Consider the following 25,519-nt stretch of genomic DNA (forward strand, 5'->3'; position numbering starts at 1 on the left):
TGTTCTTTATTTTTTATTTAAAAACTATCTACAGTACCTTTCTTTTTTTTCTTTGTTTTCTTGCTGCTACGGCCCTTCTGCTGCTCTTCCATTATCCTCTCCTCTGCCATCTGAGAGCCATCAGCACGACTCAGGGTTGACATCAGCCATGCATAAAGAAATTCAGACAGGTACCTTAAAGGGTACAAAATGCTAGTCAACGGCAGACATCTAAATCAGAGAGTCTTACTAACACATGTAGTAGTAACAATACTTTATAGAATATTTTAAAGCTTTTTAAAAACAGATAACCCTGGGACCAGCAGGTGGCGTGGTGGTTAAGGCGCTGGACACTCCCACATGGCCGACCAGGGTTCGAGTCCTGAATCTGGTGGCTTGCTTTCTCACTTCCTCTCTCTCTCTCACTCTCACCCTCTGTCTCTCTCTGGTCATATTAAAAAAAAAAAAAAAAGAACAAATAAAATAAAATAAAAAACTATTAAAAAAAAAAACAGATAACCCAATTAGAGAATAGATTTTACAGAAAATGAACATTACAATTATTCATTTTACCTTCCTACATCTCATAACTTTTCAAAACATTTCTTGTCAAATATATATATATATATATATGTAAATCAACCAAATGCCCATTTAACTGTTCTTAGTATATTGGGATACATTTCACCTCAGTCTATTAAGTAAATGTTTTCTTTGCCTGTTAATCATATAATAAAGCAAATAAATTCAGAAAAAGGTTTTAAACACTGGCTTTACATAAAACCATTGTAAAAATTCAGGCTCATAATTTACTTAAGTTTCTTTAACAAGTGAAACATGGAACAGAGTATCATACCAGACAACAATTTTTCAAAACTTTAACATTACATTCTGCTAAGACAAAAAAGTAGTTCAAATCTAGGATGTGAATATATTTACTTTGTAACATACTCCATAATAAACTATTATTACATTAAAAGAAAATTTGCAGGAGATAATATGATCGTTTGGATATACAATGTCTAGTTCCAACATTTTCCAAAAAGATGTAAGGCAGATAATAGTATCAAAACATATATAAAATAGAACGTTTTAAGGCAAACCAAAACCTAGTCAAAAAGGTGCTTGGAATAACTTAGACATTATATTTTGAAACTAAACTGAGCAGTATGGTTTTCTGCAGCTAAGGCAAAAGGGAAGTATTTTATTTTTCTTCTGAGAGATTGTTTTTTGCTACAGGGCATGTGTGCTCGCTGGAGCTGGAGAGACAGACAGAAAGCAAGAAATCACTCCCAAAGGGGGGCCATGCCACAATCCCTTCTCCTGTTGGAGTTTCGGGCGGGCACGCACACACGTGTGCCCAGTATGAGTTTTAAGACACTGGGTCTGGGACTCAAACCGTGGCTGACTATGTGGGAGTTCAGTGACGTAATCATTACGCCATCTGCTGGTCCCAAGGGAAATGTACTTTTATCTGATAAAAAGAAGCTTCTAATTTATATGGACAGAAAATAATTACTGGTTCTGAATTTAAGAAAACCATTTATTACAGCATCCTTTTATAGGATACAACTGAATCCACCCCCCACCCTTTACCACACTATAAAATCTCAGGGTCTATAACCTGTATCTTAACTCAATGAAGCATTTCTACAGGGAACTAATAGTGCTTTCTGGGACCTGGCAGGTAGTGTGGTGGTTAAGGTGCTGGACACTCCCACATGGCCAACTGAGGTTCAAGTCCTGAACCTGTTGGCTTGCTTTCTCACTTTTCCTCTCTGTGTCTGTCTCTCTATGATCAAATTAAAATAAATGAAGGCATAAATAAGAAATTAAATTAAATAAAGCTTTGTTTAAAGAATTTTTAAAATTAATTTTACTTATTCATTCATTTACTTTAATTTGACCAGAGAGAGACAGAGAGAGAGAGGGAGAAAGTGGGAAAGCAAGCCACCAGGTCCAGGACAAGAACCATGGTCGGCCATGTGAGAGTGTCCAGCGCATTACCCATCACACCACTTGCTGATGATCCCCAGATAAATAATTCTTTAAAAGAAAAAAAAAAAAAAGAAAAAAAAATATATAGTGCTTTCTACCTTCTGATTAACCTAAAGATATATGAGTGAAGGGGAAAGCTGACAGGAGTCAGGCCTTTGCTCTAAAATCAATGAGCTTTTATTAGGTGGTTTTTCAAAATTAATACACAGCTCTATCTCAGAAGAGTCAGAGTGCCGGTACTCTATACCAGGATTTCTCAACTTGTTATCTCTGGGCCAGAAGCACTACCATCTGGAACTAGTGAGAAATGTAAACAACTGGGTCCCACCCTAGACCTATTCAACAAGGAACTTTGGGGACTGAGCCCGTAATTTGTGTATTAATATACTTACCAAGTGATCATGATGCATGTTACCAAAACGCAGTTCAAAGGTATTATATTATGAAGATCACAATGGTATTTTTAGGCCTAACTAAAATTTCTCTTGTTAACAAAAAACGAAATTACTGTGCTTATAAATGCCAATAAATTAGTAATGAAGTATTTATCAGAATAGTTTATTTGCTAAATTAAAATCCCAATTCTTTGTGTATAAAGCATATAAAATTATATTATTATCTGAGAAATCAAGAGCAAAAAGTTCCACTTAGCTGTTGCAAGTAACACAAGAAAGATTTTGAACATGTTCCTCTGTAAAATGAACAAAAGTATCTACTATAAGTTAATAAAATATATCCCAAGGAGCTATATAAAAAAGCTGCTGGTAAGGATTATTTGGCATTATCTCTAAATATGTTAGAGAATATACCAAATAGTTATTAATAGTTATTCTTAGATTCTATAGTTGGTACTCAAATTCAGTTTTCACAGTCAAGAGTTATTTGTTAAGAGCCTTCGTTGCTCATTATAACAAAATTGGGTCAACAACAAGGAATTGAACTTGCTTTCCTTCCTCAGAGCAGTGACTACCAAGAATGCACACCTTAGTTAATACAATAATTTAACTATGAATTAAAATGACAAAATGGATTAAACTTGAATATACTAAACCTAGGTGTTTGCAGAGGGCAGCAGAAGTCAGTATTAGTTTAAAATTATCACCGTAATTAGCCAAACCAAGAAAAAGATATAAGATAATGGAATTGATTCATATCTGATTTTCTTTCTTTATTTTAAATTTGCCAGAGGGTGTGTACACTCACCAGAGAGAGACAGAGAAAGAGAAAGTACCCTCTAATGGAGTGTGGTTGTGCTACTACTCCTCTCCTCCACTTCTCCATCCTGTCAGGATTTTGGCTATGCATATACACATGCCCGGCGTGTTTTTCAAGTTGAGGGGGTTGGGATGCAAACCAAGCAGTTGATCATGTGGGATCCAGCTCTCTTAACCACTAGGTAGGTTATGGGGCTGGCTCAATATTCAATTTTCCCAACCTTTCTTTCGGTAACAGTTTTTCCATGCCTAACTTATTCTCAAACACCCTCTTAATAGGTTTTTGTGTTTGCTTGTTTTTTTGTTTTTACCTCATTCTGACAAGAAAGGGAAGAACTACTCTGCTAAAGACCTTCTCAAATCAACTCTAAAGCTCCTGGAAAAAAATCCTCAGGGCCATAGTTTCGAACAGTTATGATCGCAGTGATCATCTTGGCCAGTTTCTTTTCCGAAGAAATATCTGGTTCTATTGTGAATTTTAACTTGGCCAAGTATATCCACAGCTACTAAGTCAAGGCAAAATGTATTAATTTTCCTCTATAGAAGCAAATAAAACATCAATTAATTAATTTACTTTGGATCCACATGCATTAGTACTTTTTGCATAAATATTCAAATAGCTGGAAATATATATTTAAATGTTATAGTATTTGAAGATATTCAAGATGATCTAGACTTAGTTTTCCATAGATATTTTCCTATCTGTTCCACAACTAAAGTAAAAATATACTGAACAGAGACCAGCAGATGGCCTAATGGTCATGACTGAACTCTCATGTATTCAACTACAATTCAAGTCCCAGACCCAGTGGCTTGAAACATGCTGGGCACATGTGCGTTCATACCCAAAGTCCTGAGAAGAGAACAGAGAAGGGACTGTGTGGCATGGCCATCACCTATGGGGGTGGGGTGGGGTGGGAGTGGGTGATTTCGTTTCATGTCTGTCTGTCTCTCACTTTCCAGTGAGCACACCCGCCTTAAAGCAAACTTCTCTCACTCTAAAAAAACACTAAATGAAAAGTACCCAGAAATTGTACTCTGTTTTATCAGTGCTCTGTTGGATCTTATTTATTCTGCTCTCTATCAATTATAACTCCAATAGTTCTCTTACCAATATATGTAGTAGTACTCGTGCATGCTGTAGAGCTCCAATTCAAAGCCACTTAGAAGATATTGTATCATAATTCGAAGGTTATGATAAAGGACCCAGGTACCTAAACAGGCCAAGTGTTGCCTTTGAGGTTCCTGTTTCAACAGCATAGTGTGAAGCGCTGCATCAACCTTCTCTGCCTAGCAAAATAAAATGTCATAACATTGCTTGTTTTTTATTAAAAGTATTGAGAGAACTTAAAAGTGTCTAAAAATAGCATATGAGCAGAAAATTTAAATCTCCCCATCCCCCCAAAAATCATACTTCAAAATGCATTTTTGACTAAGTTTACATTCAAAGTGCTCTTACGGTGGTTATGCATTTACCTAAACACTCCTTAAAATAGATACCCATATAAAGGGCAAAAGTATGAATAACTGATTTCAGGTCTTTAGTTATGTTATCAAATAATATTGTTATTTCTCACAAAAGAACTTTGAAATTAATAGATTTTTATTATGTGAACTTGCTATAAAACTCTATTTCTATATATATTATACATAATTTATCATGATTATCAAAGAAGCAATATAAAGATGTTTATATTTATTTTCTATAGGGCATATATGCTCACCAGAGACAGACAGACAGAGAAAGAAGTGAGAAAGCAGTTTGGACTATTGTTTCTTTTTGTAAACTTTTTTTGCTATCTAAAACTGCTACATTTTAAGAGCTCTTCATATTGAAAAATTAGTCAAAATATTGTTCTGGAGAACTGCCTTTAAAAATTTTGACGAACTGCATGAGTTGTTTGATTTTATAAGGAAGTTTGGAAATGTGGCTCTTACCTCATCCTGCAGCGTAGCAAATTCTTCAAGAATATGACCGAGTTTATCCCTCTGTCGAGCTCTGTTATGCCCATGGATCTGGATAAGACTACAGAATGGCTGCAAGGCACAAACATGTGTTTACTGTCAACATGAATGTTCCTGACACTGAGGAAACATAACATTCCACATCCTCAAAATCAGTTTTCACAGTCAAGAATTATTTGTTAAGGGGAACCAGCAGGTGGCGTAATGTCTATGTCGCTGGACTCCCACGTAGTCGACTGCAGTTCGCATCCCGGACCCGGTGGCTTAAAACTCACGCCGGGCGCATGTGCGTGCGTGCCCAAGATCCCGAGAGGAGAATGGAGGAGAAGGGATTGCGGCGTGACCATCCCCCCTGGGGGGTGATTTCTCGCTTTCTGTCTCTATGTCTCTCTCTGTCTGTCTGGTGAGCGCACGCGCCCTATAGCGAAAAACCTCTCAAAAAAAAAAAAAAAAAAAGTTATTTGTTAAGCACCTTCACTGCACATTATAACAAAACTGTGTTGAGGGGAAAATACACTGTGTATGTGAGAATCACGCCAATGAATATTCCTTACATATGTGTTCATTTTTAAAGAACTCAACAATAGAACTTACCACGAACTAGAAAAATGTGGCAGTTTGTGAAGCGTTTTCTTTCTTTGATTGCCAGAGGACAGACTCACTTGCCAGAAGAGAAATCACCTCACAGTAGGGCATGGTCATGCCACAATCCTTTTTCATCTATTTCTCTATCCTACTGGGATTTCTGGCATATACAAACTCTCTCTCTCTCTCTCTCTCTCTCTCCTGGAGTGTTTTTTAAGCACCAGAGCTAGGTTTCAACTGCAGCTGGCCATATATGGGATCTGGCTTCTATGCACAGGGATTAACCACTGTGCTATGACACTGGTTTCAAACTTTTTTCCTTCCATCTTTAGATAACTCTTGTAGTTTCAAGAGGACAATTCTTTTCTGCTTATTTTACACCAAAAGCCAGTGCTTAAACCTGGCATTTCTTTGCTGCTTTAAATATGCTGGAATGCCTAATTATTACATGGCTTGAGTAATGGCTAATGACTACAAACCCTAACTAAGGTTCTTCTATTTCTAGTCTCTCCATACAGAATGCTCACATAAAATACTATCACTAATCCGACAACAGACATGGACAGTAGGATGCTCTGATTTATGGAGCATGAATTATACAACTTTTAAAGTATAACAGTTTTGTATCTGTATACTTTGAGAGACATCTTACTTGATCCTTAGCAGCATTTACTCCTTAAAGAGTGGGCAGTCTACAGAAAAGCGGTATATCTGCTAATGAAAGAATGTTAGTGATCTTTAAAAATCTGGTCTTCTATTGATTCTCCCTCACCATACCATGTTGCGTTTCTATATACACCTGGTAATGACCTCAGGCCCAAAAGAACTGCCTAGTTAATTATTTTTATCATAACTTTGTTCATAAAGGCAGTACAAAGTATAAGAATGTTACAAATATTCTTTGTTTATAAGGTTAAAAAATATGTCCATTTACAAAATATTTTAAGAAAATAACTGCCATTTTTCCAGTTGGGGGCCAAAATGTTCCATATCTGCAGTCCCCGCAGGCTGCAGTAAGAGGTCATCAGAGGCTGCCCTCTGTATCTAAAGACCTGCCAGGAAAACTACAGATTATAAAGCCATCTACTTTAGTGTTCAAAGGAGACAATTTTTTAAATTATTCAGTGAAAAGATAACACGACATAAATTTTTAAAGAAAATTATCTTTATTATCTAATAAGAGACAGACAAGACAGACAAGAGAAGTGAGAAAGCAAGCTACCAGGTGGAGGACTCACACCACGGTTAGCCATGTGGGAGTCCAGTGCCTTAACCAACATGCCACCTGCTGGTCCCAAATATAAAATATTAATAAAAAACCAGAAATGAATGTTATCAAGGGAATTCTATTTCCAACAATATTTAAGATATCAATAATCCAAACCATTGTTCTTACCCGAACACAGTGAGTAACAAAGGAGTCGATACAGTCCTTGGCCTGGTGATTATTATATAGGCAGCACCTAAAAGGCAATATTCACATCATTAAAATCTGCCCTAGACAAAAGCAGCAGTGATTACCATAGATACTACCATCAGATGGAGAAAATACAAAGACAAAATGAAACCAAATACATTATTAAATTGAAAACTAAAAGGATTAGATTAAGAAATATTTCTCTATTCCTGTGTTGTTCACATAAGACATGTGTGCTATTTCTAATTCCTTTTGTTTAAGATCTGGACAATTAAGAGTTGGATTCAATAAGAACTAATTAGGAAAGAGAAAAGGGGAAGTTCAAAGCCCTACTTTTTCATGACTGTATTTCAACATCAAATATTTTCCTACAACTGTTATCCTCAGGGACTAAGCTCATTACAGTCATCACAAAGAAAACATTACACAGAATCTTAAGTTTTTCAAACTGTATCCCCATTTCCAAGCACTAGCTATAAATCAGTACCTAAATATTCCTTGACACCTCATCCCTCGCCACAAAATAGTTCATTAATGGCTTTCCTTATCTCAGTTAACAGTAAAGCATCTTTATCACCTTCCTGAGCAGTTTGGGAGAACCAGCTAATCTTCCTGGCCCTAGGAAAGCTACAAGGGTCAAAGAGATGGGAAAATTACAGTGAAAGATAAGTAGCCTTTGTACCTAACAAGATGGGCGGGGGGAACAGACAGACTTTCCCCTGATGCCTTAGTAGAAGCTGACAACTTGCTGGCAATCTGAACAGAGCCTCAAAGATAAATAGAGCCATGGCTATGCAATGGAAAGTAACAGTGCACCAGCAGTCGGGAGGAAAAAAAAGTAAAAAACACCCTAGCAGGGGGCTAATAAAACTGAAGTGCTACAGTTTTAATTACATCTCATCTTTAATACATAGTATGAAAATCACTTAAGAGACTGAAGACTCTGGATCTTAACATGATTTTCAAATATAAAATTCAGGAGATGACAGAAGATTTTTTTGCTACCTCTGAAGATCAGGAGGAAAAACATTTGCCCACACAACATAAATAAGGAGATGAATGCCATGAGTGACACACAGAGGTAAGCTAAAGACCTAGTAAAACAGGAATGCAAAAAAAAAAGGGAGAAAAAACCAAGGAAAAACAAAAGGCAAAACAAGTAAAAGTAAGGTAATAGTTAAATAGGACTGAGAAAAATGATCTGATTATACTTGAGACTTCAATGTCTGAGAGGCAAATACAACTAGTTGAAATCATACAGGAATATTCTGTGTGATTCTCCTCAAATAAATCACACAGAGTATTTTGTGTGATTCTCCTCAAATAAAAATAAGCTCTACGATGCTCCAGGAGAAGGTCTGAAGTCAGTTACAGAGGAGAAAAGCAGATCAGCATTGGATTTCTTAACTATAACACTGGAATTTTAAAAACAATGCAACACCTAATGGCTCCCACACAAGAACTTTGCCAGGTAGACAGTTGATTCTCACCATTTGGTTATGTTCGATAAAGTTGTCAAGGATACTGAATTAGAGGCCACTGAATCACTGATCCCACGGAAAATATAGGTCAATGTTTCTACGAGCCTCTGGTCACATTTTTATTAACTGGTAAATATATAACCTTGTTTTATGTGCAACTCTGTTTAAAGACACTTTACTTAGCATGTACTGCTCATTCATTGACGCCAAACTCACAGCTCAACAGCACTGTTAACTCATGCCTTATCAAAGCTTACTTAATACAAACCCTAGTTTGTTAAAGACTAGACTATGCTCGGATGGCATGCAGAGGGTGCGATGGACAGACCAAAAAGAAAAAGATGGAGTAAGCATCTCCTTGTTAGGGTATGGGCACATCATAATCCTTTTTCCATCTCCATCCTGTGAGGATTTGGGGTACACATGCATAAATATCCAGCATGTGTTTCAAGCTGCTGGGGCCAGGATTAGAACCATGTGGTCAGCCATGCAGGACCTTGCTTCCTTACTTACTAGGCAATGGGGCCAGACAAAGGGCAATTTTAAACATTGAAATAAGCACAAACATTGTAAAACTGTAAAAAACATGATACAAATCATGGATGTTAATAGTATGAGAGCTGAAACAAGAAGGCAGAGTTGCCTTACTGAACTTCAGTATTCAGAGTTTTATATGTATCCATTCTGCACATGTCTGCAAAGATGGCTCCACCTCTGTGACCTCTAAACCCAACTAACTCTCAAGATCTCTGCCTCCAAATACCATCAGTCTGGAGGGTACAGCTTCAGACTAAGAATCTGTATTTAGGTTGGGGAGAAATACACTCAGTCTGTATTTGTATCTTGCACAGCAGCACGGTGGCTTACAAAAAGGTGTAGAAGAACTCCCAAAGTAAAAAGAAAAACTACTAAAAATGGAATGAAATCCAGAATAAATAAGGAGAAAACAAAATAAAAAGGATAAACTGAGGGGAGAAATAAAATAAAATAATGTATTTCCTTTGTCACACTAAACATGAAAAGGCTGAATTCCACTTTTAATAGAGTTTAACTAATAAGAATTTTTTTTTTTGAGAGATTTTTTTTGCTATATGGTGCATGTGCTCACCGGGAAGACTGACAGACAGAAAGGGAGAAATCACCCCCCAGGGGGGATGGCCATGCTGCAATCCTTTCTCCTCCATTCTCCTCTCAGGATCTTAAACATACACATGCCCGGTGTGTTTTAAGCCACCAGGTCTGAAACCATTGGCCATTTGGGAGTCCAGCAACATAACCATTACACCATTTACTGGTCCCCAGTAAAAAGAATTTTTTCAAAAGTAAACACACGTAAAAGAAACACATTAAAAGAGTGATAAGGGGCTAGCAAATGGTGTAGTGGTTACGTCACTGGAATCTCACATAGCCAACCGTGGTTTAAGTCTTGGTCCTGGTGGCTAGAAACTCACACCAAGTATGTGTGTGAGTTAATTTGGCCCAAGACCCCAGGAGAAGAATGGAGGAGACGGGATTGCAGTGTAGTCATCCCCCTGGAGGGTGATTTCTCACTTTCCCTGTAGCTGTGTCTGTGTCTCTCCCTCTAGAGATGGCACACGCCCTAAGGCAAAAACCTCTACAAAACAAATAGTGATAAAAGATAGCTGTAAAGGACCAGCAGGTGGCATTGTGGTTAAGGCAATGGATTCCCACATGGCTGACTGTAGTTCCAGTCCTGGACCCAGCAGCTTGAAAATCATGCCAGGTGCAGGTGCATTCATAGCCAAAATCCAAGAGAAGAATGGAGAAAAGACTTGCAGCTCAATCATAAAGACCATGACTTTTACTGTAAATGAAATGGGGAAACATAACCAACACTGACAATACTTGGTTATGTGTATCTTCTGCAACTGCTTTATTTAATTCTCAAACTCCCATATCTTTGACAAGGACAGTTCTGAGGTGGAACCTGTACTGTCTCCAGAGCTTCCTAGAGGACTGAACCCACCTTCACTCAGCCTTCTTCCTTGTCATGTTCCCTTGGTCCAAACTATGCTGCTTTCCCTGGTAACACTTTCTAAATTATGTTTCCGTGAATCTTGTTCCCAAGGTCTGCCTACAGCGACCCAACCTAAGACAGGAAGCTATCAGAGAATTGTGGATGGAAATGTGGCATGATGTGTTTAACAAACTCTTAGTAAGAATGCTGAGTAACAAGAACACTGAGCTACTAATTTAAAATACATTTTGCAGTACCATGTTTTTGCTAAGAAATGACTCCTTCCTTCCTTCTCCACTGGAAACTTCCCACTCGTTTTTTTGTTTGTTTGTTTTATAATACTCACTCTTTATACATGCAATCCTTCCAGCCTTTATGGCAGCAAGCTTTGCTTTCAGGGCAGTGCCTCTACCTGAGTATAGTTTAAGGATCAGTTATAGCATTTTATATTTTTATCTAGACTTGATATTGAGAAGAGAGACCTTATCTTATTTTTATAAACATTTCTCAAAAGTTTCTAACACAATGCTTTGCAAAACAAAGCAATCCAAGACAAGTTAGTGAATTTCCTTTTTTTTTTTGAGATATTTTTGCTATAGGGCATGTGTGCTTGCTAGACAGTCTCAGAAAGCAAGAAGTCACCTCCTGGGGGATAGCCCTGCTGCAATCCCTTCCCCATTCTCCTCTCAGGATTTTGGACACACACATAGGTGCCCAGTGTGAGTTTTTAGCCACTGGGTCTGGGACTCAAACCATGGTCAGCCACATGGGAGTCCAGCAACATAACTATTATGTCATCTGCTGGCCCCTAGTTAGTGAGTTTGTGATAACTCCTGTAAGTTTTTCATTTTGTATTGCATCTCAGAGAAACTTTTTAGTTTAAATCTAAACATGTAGCAGAGATTAATTTTAACACGACTGAGATTTTTATATGAGGAATTGATCCCAGTTTTTTTTTTAAAGATTTAATTTTATTCATTCATTTAAAAAAAAAAAAAAAAAAAAACTTGATCATAAAGAGATGGAAGAGAGAAGGGGAAAGTGAGAAAGCAAGCTGCCAGGGTATGGGACTCAAACCATGGTTGGCTATGTAGGCGTTCAGTGGCTTAACCACCATGCCACCTGCTGGTCCTGATCCCAAACTATTTTTATATATAATATTATGGCTGTAAATAAGGAGTACTGAGAAAACGAGTTTTTAAAGAAACACTTCAACTACAAACTGGCCTATAATACTTACTTAGGGGAAAGCACCGGAGGACTGACAAAAGACCGAAGTGCATCTTTCACCATGTCTTGCATGAGATGAGTTCCAAAGACCTTTTTGTTATCCACCAGGAATGTGGTCTTAAAACAAATGTTACATGTTAGTAATGTTGTCACACATATAGTTATCATTACTTCTTATAAGTACTATAGAACATAAATGTGATTGCAATATATGAAAAGTTGGTGGAAAATTAATTTCATATAAATTATTGCCTCCACAATAGGTGCCACTTATTAACCCTAATTGCAGGAGAATGCAAAGTATATACAAATAATAATTTTCCAAGTCAAGAGCAGTATACTGACTTGAGCTAGTTAAAATGATTAGTGTGAGTATGCCAAATGAACTAATGTAAGAGCTTCATCAACTATGAAACATTAAATAAATTATAAATAATTTTATTTAATAACCTTTATTCCTGATGAGTGCTTTATAACCCCATATATTCTGAAAATGAGAAATAAGCTAAAAACATTTGGGCTGTCTAAGTTTCTGGTGATTATGAAATGAAACAACTCTAAGTATTTGCAAAGGGGTTTCTAGCAGAATGACAGATTTTACTTTGCAACTAGGAGAGTGATACACATGTTTAATTTTGTAAGAATCTTCCAAATCATTTTCTAAAGTGGCTGAAACACTACACATTTACATTTATAACATTACCGGCATTTGGTATTTTCAAGAGTTCTTTTTTAAGATATCCTGAAAGGTGGACAGTATTTTGTAGTTTAACCTACATTTCTCTAACACTGTATTAAATAAGTTTTATTTCAAATTTTTTGATCAACTAAAAAAGTACGGTTGTTTTCTTTTTATTATTGTATTTATAGATGTTTTATGTGGTATACATGTAAGTTCTTTGTCAGACATATAAGCAAATTTTCTTTCACTCTGTGGTATCTTTTTAATGGTATCCTTTGGGGCAGGTAGTTGGTGGTGGTTAAGCAATGGACTCCCACAGGGCCAACTGCAGTTTGAGTCCTGGACCTGGCAGCTTGCTCTCTCTCTCTCTCTCTGTGGTGAGCACACATGCCCTATAGTAAATTAAAAAATAATAATATTAATTAATAAAATTAAATAATTCTATAAAAAAATCTTCTATAGACTAAGTTTTAAATTTGTCAATTTATCATTTTTCAATGGACTGTGCTTTTGATATCATACCTAAGAACTCCTTTCCTCAAGGTTACAGAGACTTTTCTCTCATCTTTTCTTCTACAAGTTTTATAGTCTTACATTTTGTATTTAGGCTTATAATGCACTGGGTCAGTATTTTTCATATGCCTATCCAATTATTTTTATAACAAATACTGAAAAAGACCACCATTTCTTCATTAATTTCCCTTTGCACCTTAGTCAGAAATTAAATGACCTTATATTATTGATCAATTATTTGTCATCAGTCAATTGATAAAGATATACTGGTAAATATACTGTAGGCTTTTATAATAAGCAACACATTTTTCTTTAAAAGGAACTTTCTGGATGTTCTTCTCAGTTCCACGGAACCATGTATTCATCACTTTGTGAATATCAAAATATCTTAGAGTCAGAAGATGTTAACTTTATTCAACTTTATTCTCTTTAGTATTTCCAAAATTGTTTCAGCTATTCTAATTCCTTTGCCTTTCCATATAAATTTTAGAATTACATTGTTGACAGCTATAAAAATTGGATATTGACTTCATAGCTTATGATCTCATTAAACTCACCCACCTATGCAGACTCCTATGCATTCTACATAGAAAATCATGTCATTTGTTAATAGGCGATATTACTTCTTCCTTTCTAAACTGTATGCCTTCTATTTCTCTTTCTTGCCTTAATGTACTGGCTAAAATGTCCAATATTGAGTAACAGTACAGTGATGAGAGTGGAAATCTTTATTTTCTTCTCATCTTAAGAGGAAAATATTTAGTCTTTTGTCTTTCAAGAGAGTCAGCAGCTGGTGTGGTGGTTATGATGTTAGTTTTAGGTTTTTATATATGCCCTTATCAAGCTGGGAAGTTCTGTTGTATTCCAATTTTTATAGGAGTTTTAAATCATAAAGAAAGATAACTTCTCTCAAATGCTTTCCTGAATCTACTGAGATTTAAGATTATACAATGGAGACCAGTAGATGATGTAATGATTATTCTGCTGGACTCCCATGTGGTTCAAGTCCCAGACCTGCTGATGTAAACTCATGCCAGGTGCATGTGTGCGTGGTACCCAAAATTCCAAGAGGAGAATGGAAGAGAAGAAAATATGGTGTGGCTACTCGCCCCGGGGGGTGATTTCTCACTATCTCTCTGGAAAGTGCACATCTTCTATAGCAGAAATCCCTCTCTCAAAAAAAATTATATGGTGAATTATAATTGATTTTTAAAAGAATGATTTAATTTTATTAATTACTATTTTATTTTGATCAGAGAAAGATGAGCAGGGGAGGAAGAAAGCAAGCAAGTTTGGGACGAGAACCGTAGTCACCCACGCAGGAGTCTAGCACCTTAACTACCATGTCACCTGCCAGCCCAGAATCATAATTTATTTTAAAACGCTGTATCAGCTTTGCTTTCCTGGGAGAAATCCTGTTGGGTCATAATGCATTAGTTAGCTCTTTATACAGCACTGGATTCAATTTACTCACACTTTGTTAAAGATTTTTATGTCTGTATTCATAAGTCTATAGTTACCTATGTTTATAATGTCAGTCTGATTTTGGTGCTAAGTTAATGGCTTCATATAATGGGTGCTGTTGCCTTTTCTATTTCATGGAAGAGACTGTCTAGAACTGACCTAGAGTTTTCCTTGTTGGAAGATTTTAAACTAATAAATTCAATTTATTTAGTAGATACAGCATTATTCAAGTTATTTATTTCTTCTTGAGTGAGTTTTGGTAGTTTATGTCTTTCAAGGAATTGGTCCATGTTATCTAAGTTTTGAAATTTTGGACACAGAGGCACATATGTTTCTAAATTATTCCTTTTAATATGTACAGGGTGTGTACTAATATCATCTCTTTCTTCCTAGCTATAGTCATTTGCATCTTCTCACCTTTCTTATTCTGCCCAGTAAGTTTGCCAACCTTACTCTACTCTCAAAGAGCCTGCTCTTGGCTGCACTTTCTGTTTTGTTTTTATGTCTCATACTTCACTGATTTTTGTACTTGTCCTAAAATTTTTTCCTTCCTTCTGCTTGCTTTAATTTGCTCTTCTTTTTCTGGTTTCCTAAAGTGGAAGTAAAAATTACTAATTTCACACCTTTCTTAATTGTATCCTACAAGTTTCGATATGTTATATTTTCATTTTCATCCAGTTTGAAATAGTTTCACGTTGTGTTTTTTAGGTTTTTGCCACCGGGTGTATGCACTTGCTAGAGAGAGAAAGAGACAAAAAGAGGGAAAGTGAGAAATTCTCCACCCGGGGGCATGGCCATACTTCAATCCCTTCTCCTCGATTCTCCTCCTGGGATTTTGGGTACCCACGCACAACACGTCTGGTGTGATTTTTCAAGCCACCCAGGTCCGGAACTGGTGGCAACTGGCCATGTGGAAGTTCAGTGCCTTAACTACAACACCCTTTGCTGGCCCTCTTAAAACAGTTTTAATCTCCTTCAAAACTTTGTCATTGAGGGACCAGCAGTTAGCGTAATGGCTATGTCGCTAGATTCCCACGTAGTCAACCGCGGTTCGAGTCCTGGACACGGTGGCTTAAGCTCACGCTGGGTGCGCATGCATGCGTGGCCATCCCCCTGGGGGGGTGATTTCTCGCTTTCTATCTCTGTCTGTCTGTCTGGCGAGTGCACGTGCCCTATAGCAAAAACCTCTCCCCCCACAGAAAAAAAAAAAGCTTTGTCCTTGACTCAGGAGTTATTTAGAAGTATGTTGTTAAATCTCCAAGTATTTGAAGTTTTTCCAGATACCATTCTCTTATTACTAGTCTAATCTGAAAATGATCAGAAAGGCACTCTGTATGATTTCAAAACTTTTCAGGTTTCAAAACTATTTAGATTTGTTTTGTAACCCAGAATGTAATTTCAATAAATGCCTAACACTCTAGGTCAATTACGAAGTATAACATCTACTATGGAATAGCCTTTAAAGGCATCTAACTTTTGTTCCATGAAAAAACAAAACAATGGCAGTACACATAATTTAACACTTCAGGAAGTATTTTGATACTAAGTGGAACTTACTTGTAAGAGAGATCTTGAAAGAACACATGGTGATTGTTCACTAAATTCACAGAAAAAATCCTAATAGATACATAAAGAAAAAGCAACATCATTAATAGGTTAAATAAGTTGAATATGTTCACATATAATGTATAATTTTTAAAAAAGTATTATTTTTACTAGACTTCCTGGAAATAATATATTACCCATGTTAACTTATGACAAATAGGTAAAGATCATTTCTGTAAGAATCATCTAATTTCTATCAAAAGGACAATGCATAATTTTAGAGACTAAAAACTTAAAGAACTGAGCATTAAAAAAACTGTGTATATATCAATATAAAGTCTGTACATTATGCAAACAGTATCAATAATTTTCTAAATAGTGGCAGAACCTCAGTTTCTACTTCATAAAACTAAATACCAGCAAACTGGACTCATATAACTGAAAGTTGCTGACTTTCAGTCAGGGAAGAACAAAAGCCAATGGCTTATATACAAGTAGAAAAATAGAAGAGGGGCCAGCTGGTGGCATGGTGGTTTAGGCAGCTGGATCCTACATAGGCAGCTGTCCTGTTTGAGTTCCAGAGACCCAACAGCTTATAAAACATGCCAGGCGTGTGTGCTTGCATGCACAAAATGCCAAAAAGGAGGAGAAATGGAGAAGGGAGTACAGCTTGACCATCCCCACGGTGGGGGCAGGGAGGGAGGGGTTCTCTCTTTTTCTCTCTGGCAAGTGCATCTACCCTCTAGTAAACTAAAAACAAAACAAAGAGAAGGAAAAAACACACTGAAATGTCAACATCCATAGACAGGACAGTTAAGTACCATCTTATTACTCTGTACCTTAAACTTTATAGTTAAGTAAAAATGTATGTGTTTTTGTATTTGCATATGGGTTTGTAAGGACAGGTACCTGGGACTGTAAATACCTATGCACTGCTATAGGTTCGCAGAAAGAAAATAAAGAACTCACCAGGTAAGAGACAGGTGTTGCCCAAAAGACTATCACTACGGAAAACATTCCTAGGCTGCCAGCACTTTCTCCCACTAAAACCAACTTCAGCCTCTAAACCTGTACCCACATCTGCATCCACGTCCTGTCTTTGCATTCTTTTAACAATGGAAGTCCTCCACTTGTATAAGGACTCTGGCTATTTTAGGAACCTTTAACACACTATCAATTTTCCATCATCTGCTCTCCTACTTATTAAAATTCTCCTTCTTTACAGGACTATCCTTATCTACTTGCAAACAGTCATGTTCCTCCCATCTTTAACAAAAAAGACTGTTACATGCTTCCGCATTTCCCTTTCAACTACCACCTTTTCAGCCCAACTTTATAAAGGAGTTGGCGGCACCTATCATCTCAACCTACTCAATCACACTCATGTTCTGTACAAGCTAACCTGGCTCTTTGCTACTGCCACCATTGCACCCCATCACTAAATCCAATGGGCATTTGTTTTGGACCTTATTCATGTTTTTCATTTAACCTCTTTGCAGCATCAATATAACTTTATTTATTTTTTTTTGGGTGGGGGAGGTTTTTGCTACAGGGCATGTGCGCTCGCCAGACAGACAGAGAGATAGAAAGCGAGAAATCACCCCCCAGGGGGGATGGCCACGCTGCAATCCCTTCTCCTCCATTCTCCTCTCGGGATCTTGGGCACGCACGCACACGCGCCCGACGTGAGTTTTAAGCCACCGGGTCCGGGACTCAAACAGCAGTCGACTACGTGGGAGTCCAGTGACATAGCCATTATGCTAACTGCTGGTCCCACTTTGTTTTTTTGAAAAATCTTTTACTTGGCTTTAATTAATTCTCTCCCCTTTGACAACTTCACGTCTGTCCTATAGGTTCAATGTTTAGTTTTTGACTACCTTTTTTTCACAATCTATGCACTTTCTTTTTCACAGCTTTATCTTTGTTCGTGCTTCAGTAACTATTTAAACTGCAACAATCTAAACTTAAATCTCTAGCACAAAACTCTAAACTCTATACAGCCAATATCAGTTAAATATCTTTACTTATATATTTTAAAGACACCTCAAAGTTAACCTCACTAAGACCCTTCTGGCTGGACCTCTTTGAGAATTACCTCTTTTCAATGAACAGCATTAGAATTTATCTAGAATTATCCTAGAAACCTAGAAATCTTCCTGAGAGCTTTCTCATGCCCTATATTTAATTCATCACTAATAGTCCATGAACTTTCCACATCTCTTATACATAAAGCTTTAATTCTGGCAACTTCACATCATCCATCCAAGTAGTCATCACCTTTTTCTCTTGAATTATAGTAATGGTTTTGTAATTTGTCATCCTGTGTTTACTCTGGTCCCCTTTCAATATTTACTATGCACCCACTACATCTTTGCAAATTATTAATCCAACTATCGCACTCCCCAACACATACTTACCTCACATACAACTTTAACAGCTTTCCTTTGTGCTATAATAAAGACCAAAATCCTTAATGTGACCTAAATGGTCTTGCTTGGCATACCTACCTCTAGCCTTACTAAACCCACATTGCTCCATCACTCTCTATTCCACTCTATTCGGTTTCTTTTGGTTTCTCCATTGCATTTTCTTCTTTCCACTAAAAGGAGATTCGGCTTCCTTCCCCTGGAACTGCACCTGCTATGATCCTAATTAATGTCTACCCAACTTCCTTGGTTTTATCTTCACTTCCTTAAGAAAGTCCCCCTTGATCATCTAGGTTAGTTTCTCCCTTGATCATCTATGGTCTAGTTCCTTTCCTTTGTTCCACCTGGCTCTATTTATTTTTGTTTATAATTCTATAATCATTTTTATGATTTTATGGTAAAAGTCTCACACTAGGCTGTAATCCCAATGATAATTTGGATGATATGCTTTTTGCTCATCAATACATATATACTGACCCTAGAACAAAGAAAATACCTGAAGATATTTGCTGAATTAATGAACACATGCATACTTGCTCTCACAGCTTCATCGGCATTCTACTTCTGCATTTTTTCTTGTAATACATATTCTTAATGAAATATATTCTATGAAGCCCATTTATGTACTTTATCTAAATTATCTCCCCTGATTACTCCACAGCTGTCAAAACTATTTCTGGTTCTTAATTTTCAAGTTTCCCTTCATTACTTTTTCTACCCTACACTCTCTGCCTTTATGATTTGTTTCTCTATATGCAAAATATAAAAAGCTTTGAAAATGCAGAAAAATGAAAAGACTAATCTATTATCCAGTGTTCTCCCATTTATAAATAGAATTAATCTGGTATTTGTTATTCTGATCTTTGAAAAAATGCATTTGTCTCCATCTCTGACAGTGTTTTCTTTTGTGTGAGAATATGTAAGTGGAAACGTATTCCTAAACATACTTGATATTTGGAAACATTTCCCCTTGTCACTGTTGCTCTATACCATGCTTTATAATGGCTGTCTGACATCTATCTATACATACCACAGAATGGATAGTGTTACCACTGGGCATTTAAACTGCTTCCAGTTTCTCAAGATAATAAACACTGATGCTATAAACACATTCTTAGTTATCTTTGCATAAATCTCAGATTATTTTATGCTAAATCTCCAGGAGGAAAGCTGTTGGTCGAAGAATACGCATTTTAAGACCTTTAAGATATAGCCACAGGATTACAGGAAAATGACTATTTCCCTTTATCAAAATTAAATATTACTAATACTTTTCAATTTAGTTATAAAATAGTTTTTTCAATTAACAGGAGTGTTCAGTACTTCTCATGCTTATTACTTTTTAAATGTCTGTGAGCTGGCTATTTGTACCTTGTTATAATTCTCCACTGGGGTTCTTACCTTCATCTTACTTACATACGGTGTCTTCAAAAAGTTCGTGGAAAATATGTACTATGAAAACTATGCATAGTTTTCAAAGTTTTTTTTTTGCACCAAAATAAACTCATGACTTCAATTTTTCCACTAACTGTTCTGAATAAATAAAAGTATTCTTTGTAATTTGACACTTCATCCTAACAGGGAGAAGTTTCTTTTTTTTTTTTTGGAGAGGATTTCACCATAGGGCGTGTGTGCTCACCAGACAGAGAGAGACATAGAGACAGAAAGCGAGAAATCACCCCCTGGGGGGATGGTCACGCCGCAATCCCTTCTCCGCCATTCTCCTCTTGGGATCTTGGGCACACACGCACACGCGCCTGGCGTGAGTTCTAAGCCACCGGGTCCAGGACACGAACCGCAGTTGAGAGAGTGGCACATATGTGGGAGTCCAGTGACAGAGCCATTATGCTAACTGCTGGTTACCACAGGGAGAAGTTTCTTATATGGATCCACCAAACTATCTGGTCCCTTATCCTCCCTTAACCTTTTCCTCTATTCTTCACCACTGCCATGCTCCCCACCCCTCAATTTCTCTGCCCCAAATGTTGCAGGGTCCCAGACTTTTCTCTGTGTCCTCTTCACATTAAGTACCAGCAGCCTAGGCCTGGCTTCCCTACCCTACATTAGGCCTTATGCAGTTAGTTATCCTCCTGACAAGGCAATCCACAAGCTGCCAGAATCTTTAGGACTCTGTCTAGTTTGAGGAAAATATTAAGTCACTTTGCTGCTCTAGGATGCCTCTGATGCCACAAGTCAGGACAGAAAGGAAAATGGAAGTATGACGACGGATGGGAGCTGAACCCATAATCACTATGCTTTCATGTGTGTTAAGTAATGGGAAAGTAATTATTTGGAGAAACTACTAATATTGTAACAGATTATGGAATTGAGACCTAAATGTAATAAGGTATAAAAATTTGATTTTTCTGTTTTTCTAAGCAAAAATGTGCCATGACTTTGCCAATAGCCCAATATTTGCTATTTATGTTTAATTCTCATGTACTGTAATAAAACATAAATGTGTAAGAATAATTCTAGGTTTTATCTGATCATTCTATACTTACCAGCCAAGTGTCCCTAAAGACCTCACATCCCCTTTCACCCACATCACTGCACTAGCATTCTGACACAGAATGGCTTTCGTCTGCATTGTTTCACTTCCCTGCTCAAGAACACACAGTGGCTCCACAACCCCATCACAACAAAACTGCAATTTGAGGTTTTAACATTTTTGCTCCACCTAATTACCTCATCTATTTATCCGATTTTTCAACTCATAACTCAGCACGCAGCTACTGATATATTTAGAATGTTCTTGCTGATCTGACAAATCTGTGATTACTTTGCTCATACTCCCAGAAAAGTCATCTACTTTTTCATGACCAAAATTCCACTCATTTCTAAGACTTGTATTAAATTTCAACATTTGCATAATATTTTCTTAAGCTAATTCACATTGATCCTCCCCTTTGTAAAGTCCTGTTGCATTTATAGACAACTTAGGTCTGTGTTAGTTCCATATCTCTAGCTAGAAGGAGAAATATGGGAAAATAGACTTTGTTTTGGGGGAGATTTTTGCTACAGGGTGCATGCATGCACCAGAAATATAGAAAGCAAGCAAGCGAGAAATCACCCCCTGGGTGGATGGCCATGCCACAATCCTGTCTCCGTTTTCCTCTGGGATTTTGGGTGTACATGTGCACACACCTCGCATGAGTTTCAAGCCACCAGGTCCAGGACTTGAACTGTGGTTGGTCATGTAGGAGTCCGGCAATGTAACCACTATGTCATCTGCTGGTCCCAGAAAAATGAATTTATACCTTTTAAAAACGATTCCCAATTACTCCTATGTGTCTCTTCATACTTCCCTTTCAAATATTTGAGAAATATCAGTTATACCCTTTTAAAGACCTAGCTGTTAATTATCTTCTTATTATAAATAAGATTCCAAAATGTGAACATTTTGATATTTATGAAAACTTACATAATACTACTTACTTACATAATTTATACATTATAATCCCTATCAAGGGTGTTACAATTTACATAATGGTTTTTCCAAAATTTCATGTTTTGGAATTTGGTACTGGAAGGTGGTAAGGATCATGGTGATTACCATGGAGGCAACGTTCTCATGAATAGATTAATGATGCCTCATGAGATCCAGTTAAGTTCTAACTCTGTGAGAAGGGGTTAGTTCTCATGAGAGCGGGTTGCTGTAAGAAAGTCAGTTGCCTGAAGCTCTCTCTCTCTCTGCCTGTGACTGCCACCATCTGTGCTTCTGTCATATAGCTATGCCTAGGCTGGCCTGATGCCAGGCCTGTACCTTTGGACTTTCCATCCACCAGAACTGTGAGTCAATAAACCCCTACTTCTTTATAATTCACCCAGACTCAAATATTTCATTTAGCAAGGCAGTAACGATTAAGATAAAGGGTATACCCAAAAAAGTACTTCATAAAAGGTAACAGGACCAAGAGTTTTTCTACTGGCTGATCTAGGTGGATCAAAAAGCAGTGACTGGCTCACAGAACCACAGGACCAGAAACAGCTGTGAAAATAAGACTAGATTCAGGGAAGTAATCAGGAACCAACAGTCAAAACTGACCAAGATCATAGAGTAGAAAACACATGAAGGAATAAGATGTAGACCCAAAGAGTCAAGCCATTATTTACATGAATAGGTAGAAGATCAGCCACAAAGAAATTCAGTAATTCATCTAAAAATGAGAACCCGACTATATACAGGCAAGCAAGACAGAGTCAAGAGACCAGCTATAAGAAAATAGTGACAAAAAAAACCTCATTAATACCAACAACTTCACATATCCACCACTGTGCAAGGGAAAAAGAGGTGGAGTCAGAAAGATGAAAATACTTAACTGGCAATGGGTGGGAAAGATTCTGACAGCTCTATCTGGTTCCTTCTTTACCCTGGCCTGCAATACTTAATAATAAATGAAACAAACAACTAAAGCCTTTCCTTTAATATTCACCAAACTTTGATGAACATATATTAAAGAAAAATATAATACGGTACACCAGGTCAGAAAAATCTTCCTTGAACTACTTCTTAGCCTTCATGTGCACAGGTCAACAGTACTGACTAATATCATAGGCAGAAAGTGTCACAAGTCGGTGATTGTACCCTTTCAAAGGCCATCATAATCTCCTCCCATCTTTTAATCCTAACTTAGACATTATGGAGCCAAAATCAGAAAAAAACTCTACTAGTCATCTACGCAATCATGTTCTTCAATAAGAAGTCTTGCAGCTTGCTACCTACCCTGTTTAGAACCAATGTAAATTCCCTGCGGTGCTTGGAATAGGTTCTTGTTTCTTCAGAGGGCTTGGTGAAAATGAGTGGCATAACAACAGAAAATTTAGCCCATATCAGGAGTCCATCAAGACCCAAGTCAGCCCTGTCGCTCATGTTAGTTAAAAAAAAAAAATAAAGTAAATTTGTCTGCCAAGAACAGAAGAATAGAACTGGTAAAGCAATGACACACAATAGTATATTACCCTGTGGATTATAAAAGAATAAAATAGGTTGTTTATACTTAAAAATCACACAACTCTAGTGAATATAAATATATACCCATATAACAATCAGGTTCAGAAAAATAACGCAGCAGAAAGACTAAGAAAATCTCTATTCTAATTCTGAATATGCCATTACAGTCATCTAAATTGGTGACAAGCTCTCAACCTTAGTTTAGTTATAAAATGAATTGTAAAACAAACTGGCTTACTTTTATGATCTCTCATAGCTAAAATTCCAAGATTCTTATAACAAAATAAGAGCAAACTACTAAAAAGCAAATACAACAGAATGTATTAAAGGCATAATTAAACTTTTATGGCATAGCAAAAAATCAAGCTGGTCTTTAATGAAAGAGGTGTACTGGAAGGGAAGATAAAAATATTATAAGAAAGAGCATTAATAAAAGCACAATTCTTTACTGACTACCAAATATAGCCCAGCGACTACTGCTAACTGCCAGAAAAATAACCCAACTACTCTGTGATCCAAAGGAACACAAGTATAGTGACAATCTGCAACCCAAAAGGAAAAAACCACAGCCAAAATGACATGGGGCTAGAAGTTATGTATCTGAGTGTGCAAGGTAACAGTCAAAGCTTATATGCAGTTATGCAACAGGTAAGCATACTTACGTCCTAAGAACAATGGCATTTTTTTTGCATATTTTCCACTTTCCTACTAGCCTTATGTCACTATATCCTTATCAATTAATAAAGTCCATTCCAAAATGTTTTAATAGTACCCAAGTAAACCTTGTTTTTTAATATCTTAACCCATTAAAAAAAGATTAACTCAAAGTACCCTAGCTTAAAAATACACATGTTCTTTCATCCAGCAGCTTCATTTTGTTAAGAATTTATCTTAAGGGGGAAGGAAGCAAATGGTGTAAAGGTGCAACTTCAAATGAGTTCATTTTTGTTTATGCACTTACAGTGGGATGCCACAGAGCTATTAAAATAACGGACGTGTATGTGTTAAGATGAAAAAAAGATGTTACGGGAACCAGCAGTTAGCGTAATGGCTATGTCGCTGGACTCCCATGTAGTCGACCGTGGTTTGCGTCCAGGACCCGGTGGCTTAAAACTCACGCCAGGCGCGTGTGCGTGCATGCCCAAGATCCTGAGAGGAGAATGGAGGAGAAGGGATTGTGGTGTGACCATCCCCTCTGGGGGGGTGATTTCTTGCCTTCTGTCTCTATGTCTCTCTCTGTCTGTCTGGCAAGTGCATGAGCCCTGTAGCGAAAACCTCTCCAAAAAAAAAGATGTTCACGATACAGAGATTAATGATTTCAAAAAAGCAGGTTACCATTCTACTTCTGTATGTAAGAATAATTATGCATATACTTACAAATGTGTGTTAAATGAAGGTTTTGAAGATAGAATCCATGATTCAAATCCCATTCTTAAGACTTAGATAAACTGTTACAATTTCTTTAAACTTTAATGTCTTAATCTCTAAAATGGGTGACATAAAATCTTTATGAGGATTAAACAGTATGTGTGTGTGTGTGTGTGTGTGTGTGTGTGTGTGTGTGTGCGCGCTGTATACTTAATCCTTTACCACAAAAAACACGTAATTAGTAATGTTTACCATTGCGACAACCAGTATCTAAAAAGTGATGAAACTTCTGTTATTAAACCAAAGCTATATTTCAGAATAGAGATTTGTACTTACCAGAATACAATGTAAATTTGTTAAATTCACAACCTCACAGACAGTTTTTATCCTATCTATTAATCTTGCAAAATAGTTCACCATTTCTTCCCTTTTAATTATTTTTGCATATCGAGGGAAAGTGGGTGGAAGTAGCCTCTGGTTAACAAGGGGCTCAAACCCCATCATAATTGGATGATCTAAAAAGAAAAAAAAAAGCAAGATGTTCAATGTTCTCTGAATTTTAAACCACAAACATTATTAAAATAAAAAGAAAAATGCCAGTTTCAAAAGCACCTCCAAATTCTAGTAAAAAAAAGTCCACTAAATAGATTTTGTAATTTACAGTAAATGTCTATACATACACTTTTTCTTTAAAAAAAAAAAAAAATCAAGATAAGCGAA

General features: G+C 36.9%; 1 protein-coding gene across 3 annotated transcripts in view; it reads right to left on the bottom strand.

Annotated features, from left to right (window-relative positions):
- Positions 1–25,519, bottom strand: part of NAA35 (N-alpha-acetyltransferase 35, NatC auxiliary subunit) — an 86,583-nt gene that overhangs the window by 8,802 nt on the left and 52,262 nt on the right. For all 3 annotated transcript variants that reach the window (XM_006139851.3, XM_006139850.3, XM_027776409.1), the window contains 7 exons: positions 25,136–25,314; positions 16,064–16,123; positions 11,858–11,964; positions 7,138–7,204; positions 5,130–5,228; positions 4,303–4,481; positions 38–174 (listed from right to left, as the gene is read on the bottom strand). In XM_006139851.3, the coding sequence (XP_006139913.1) occupies positions 38–174; positions 4,303–4,481; positions 5,130–5,228; positions 7,138–7,204; positions 11,858–11,964; positions 16,064–16,123; positions 25,136–25,314 (828 nt within the window). The remainder of the gene's footprint in view (positions 1–37; positions 175–4,302; positions 4,482–5,129; positions 5,229–7,137; positions 7,205–11,857; positions 11,965–16,063; positions 16,124–25,135; positions 25,315–25,519) is intronic.

This window comes from Tupaia chinensis, unplaced genomic scaffold (assembly GCF_000334495.1).
Source record: "Tupaia chinensis unplaced genomic scaffold, TupChi_1.0 Scaffold000007_1, whole genome shotgun sequence".
Lineage (NCBI taxonomy): Eukaryota > Metazoa > Chordata > Mammalia > Scandentia > Tupaiidae > Tupaia > Tupaia belangeri.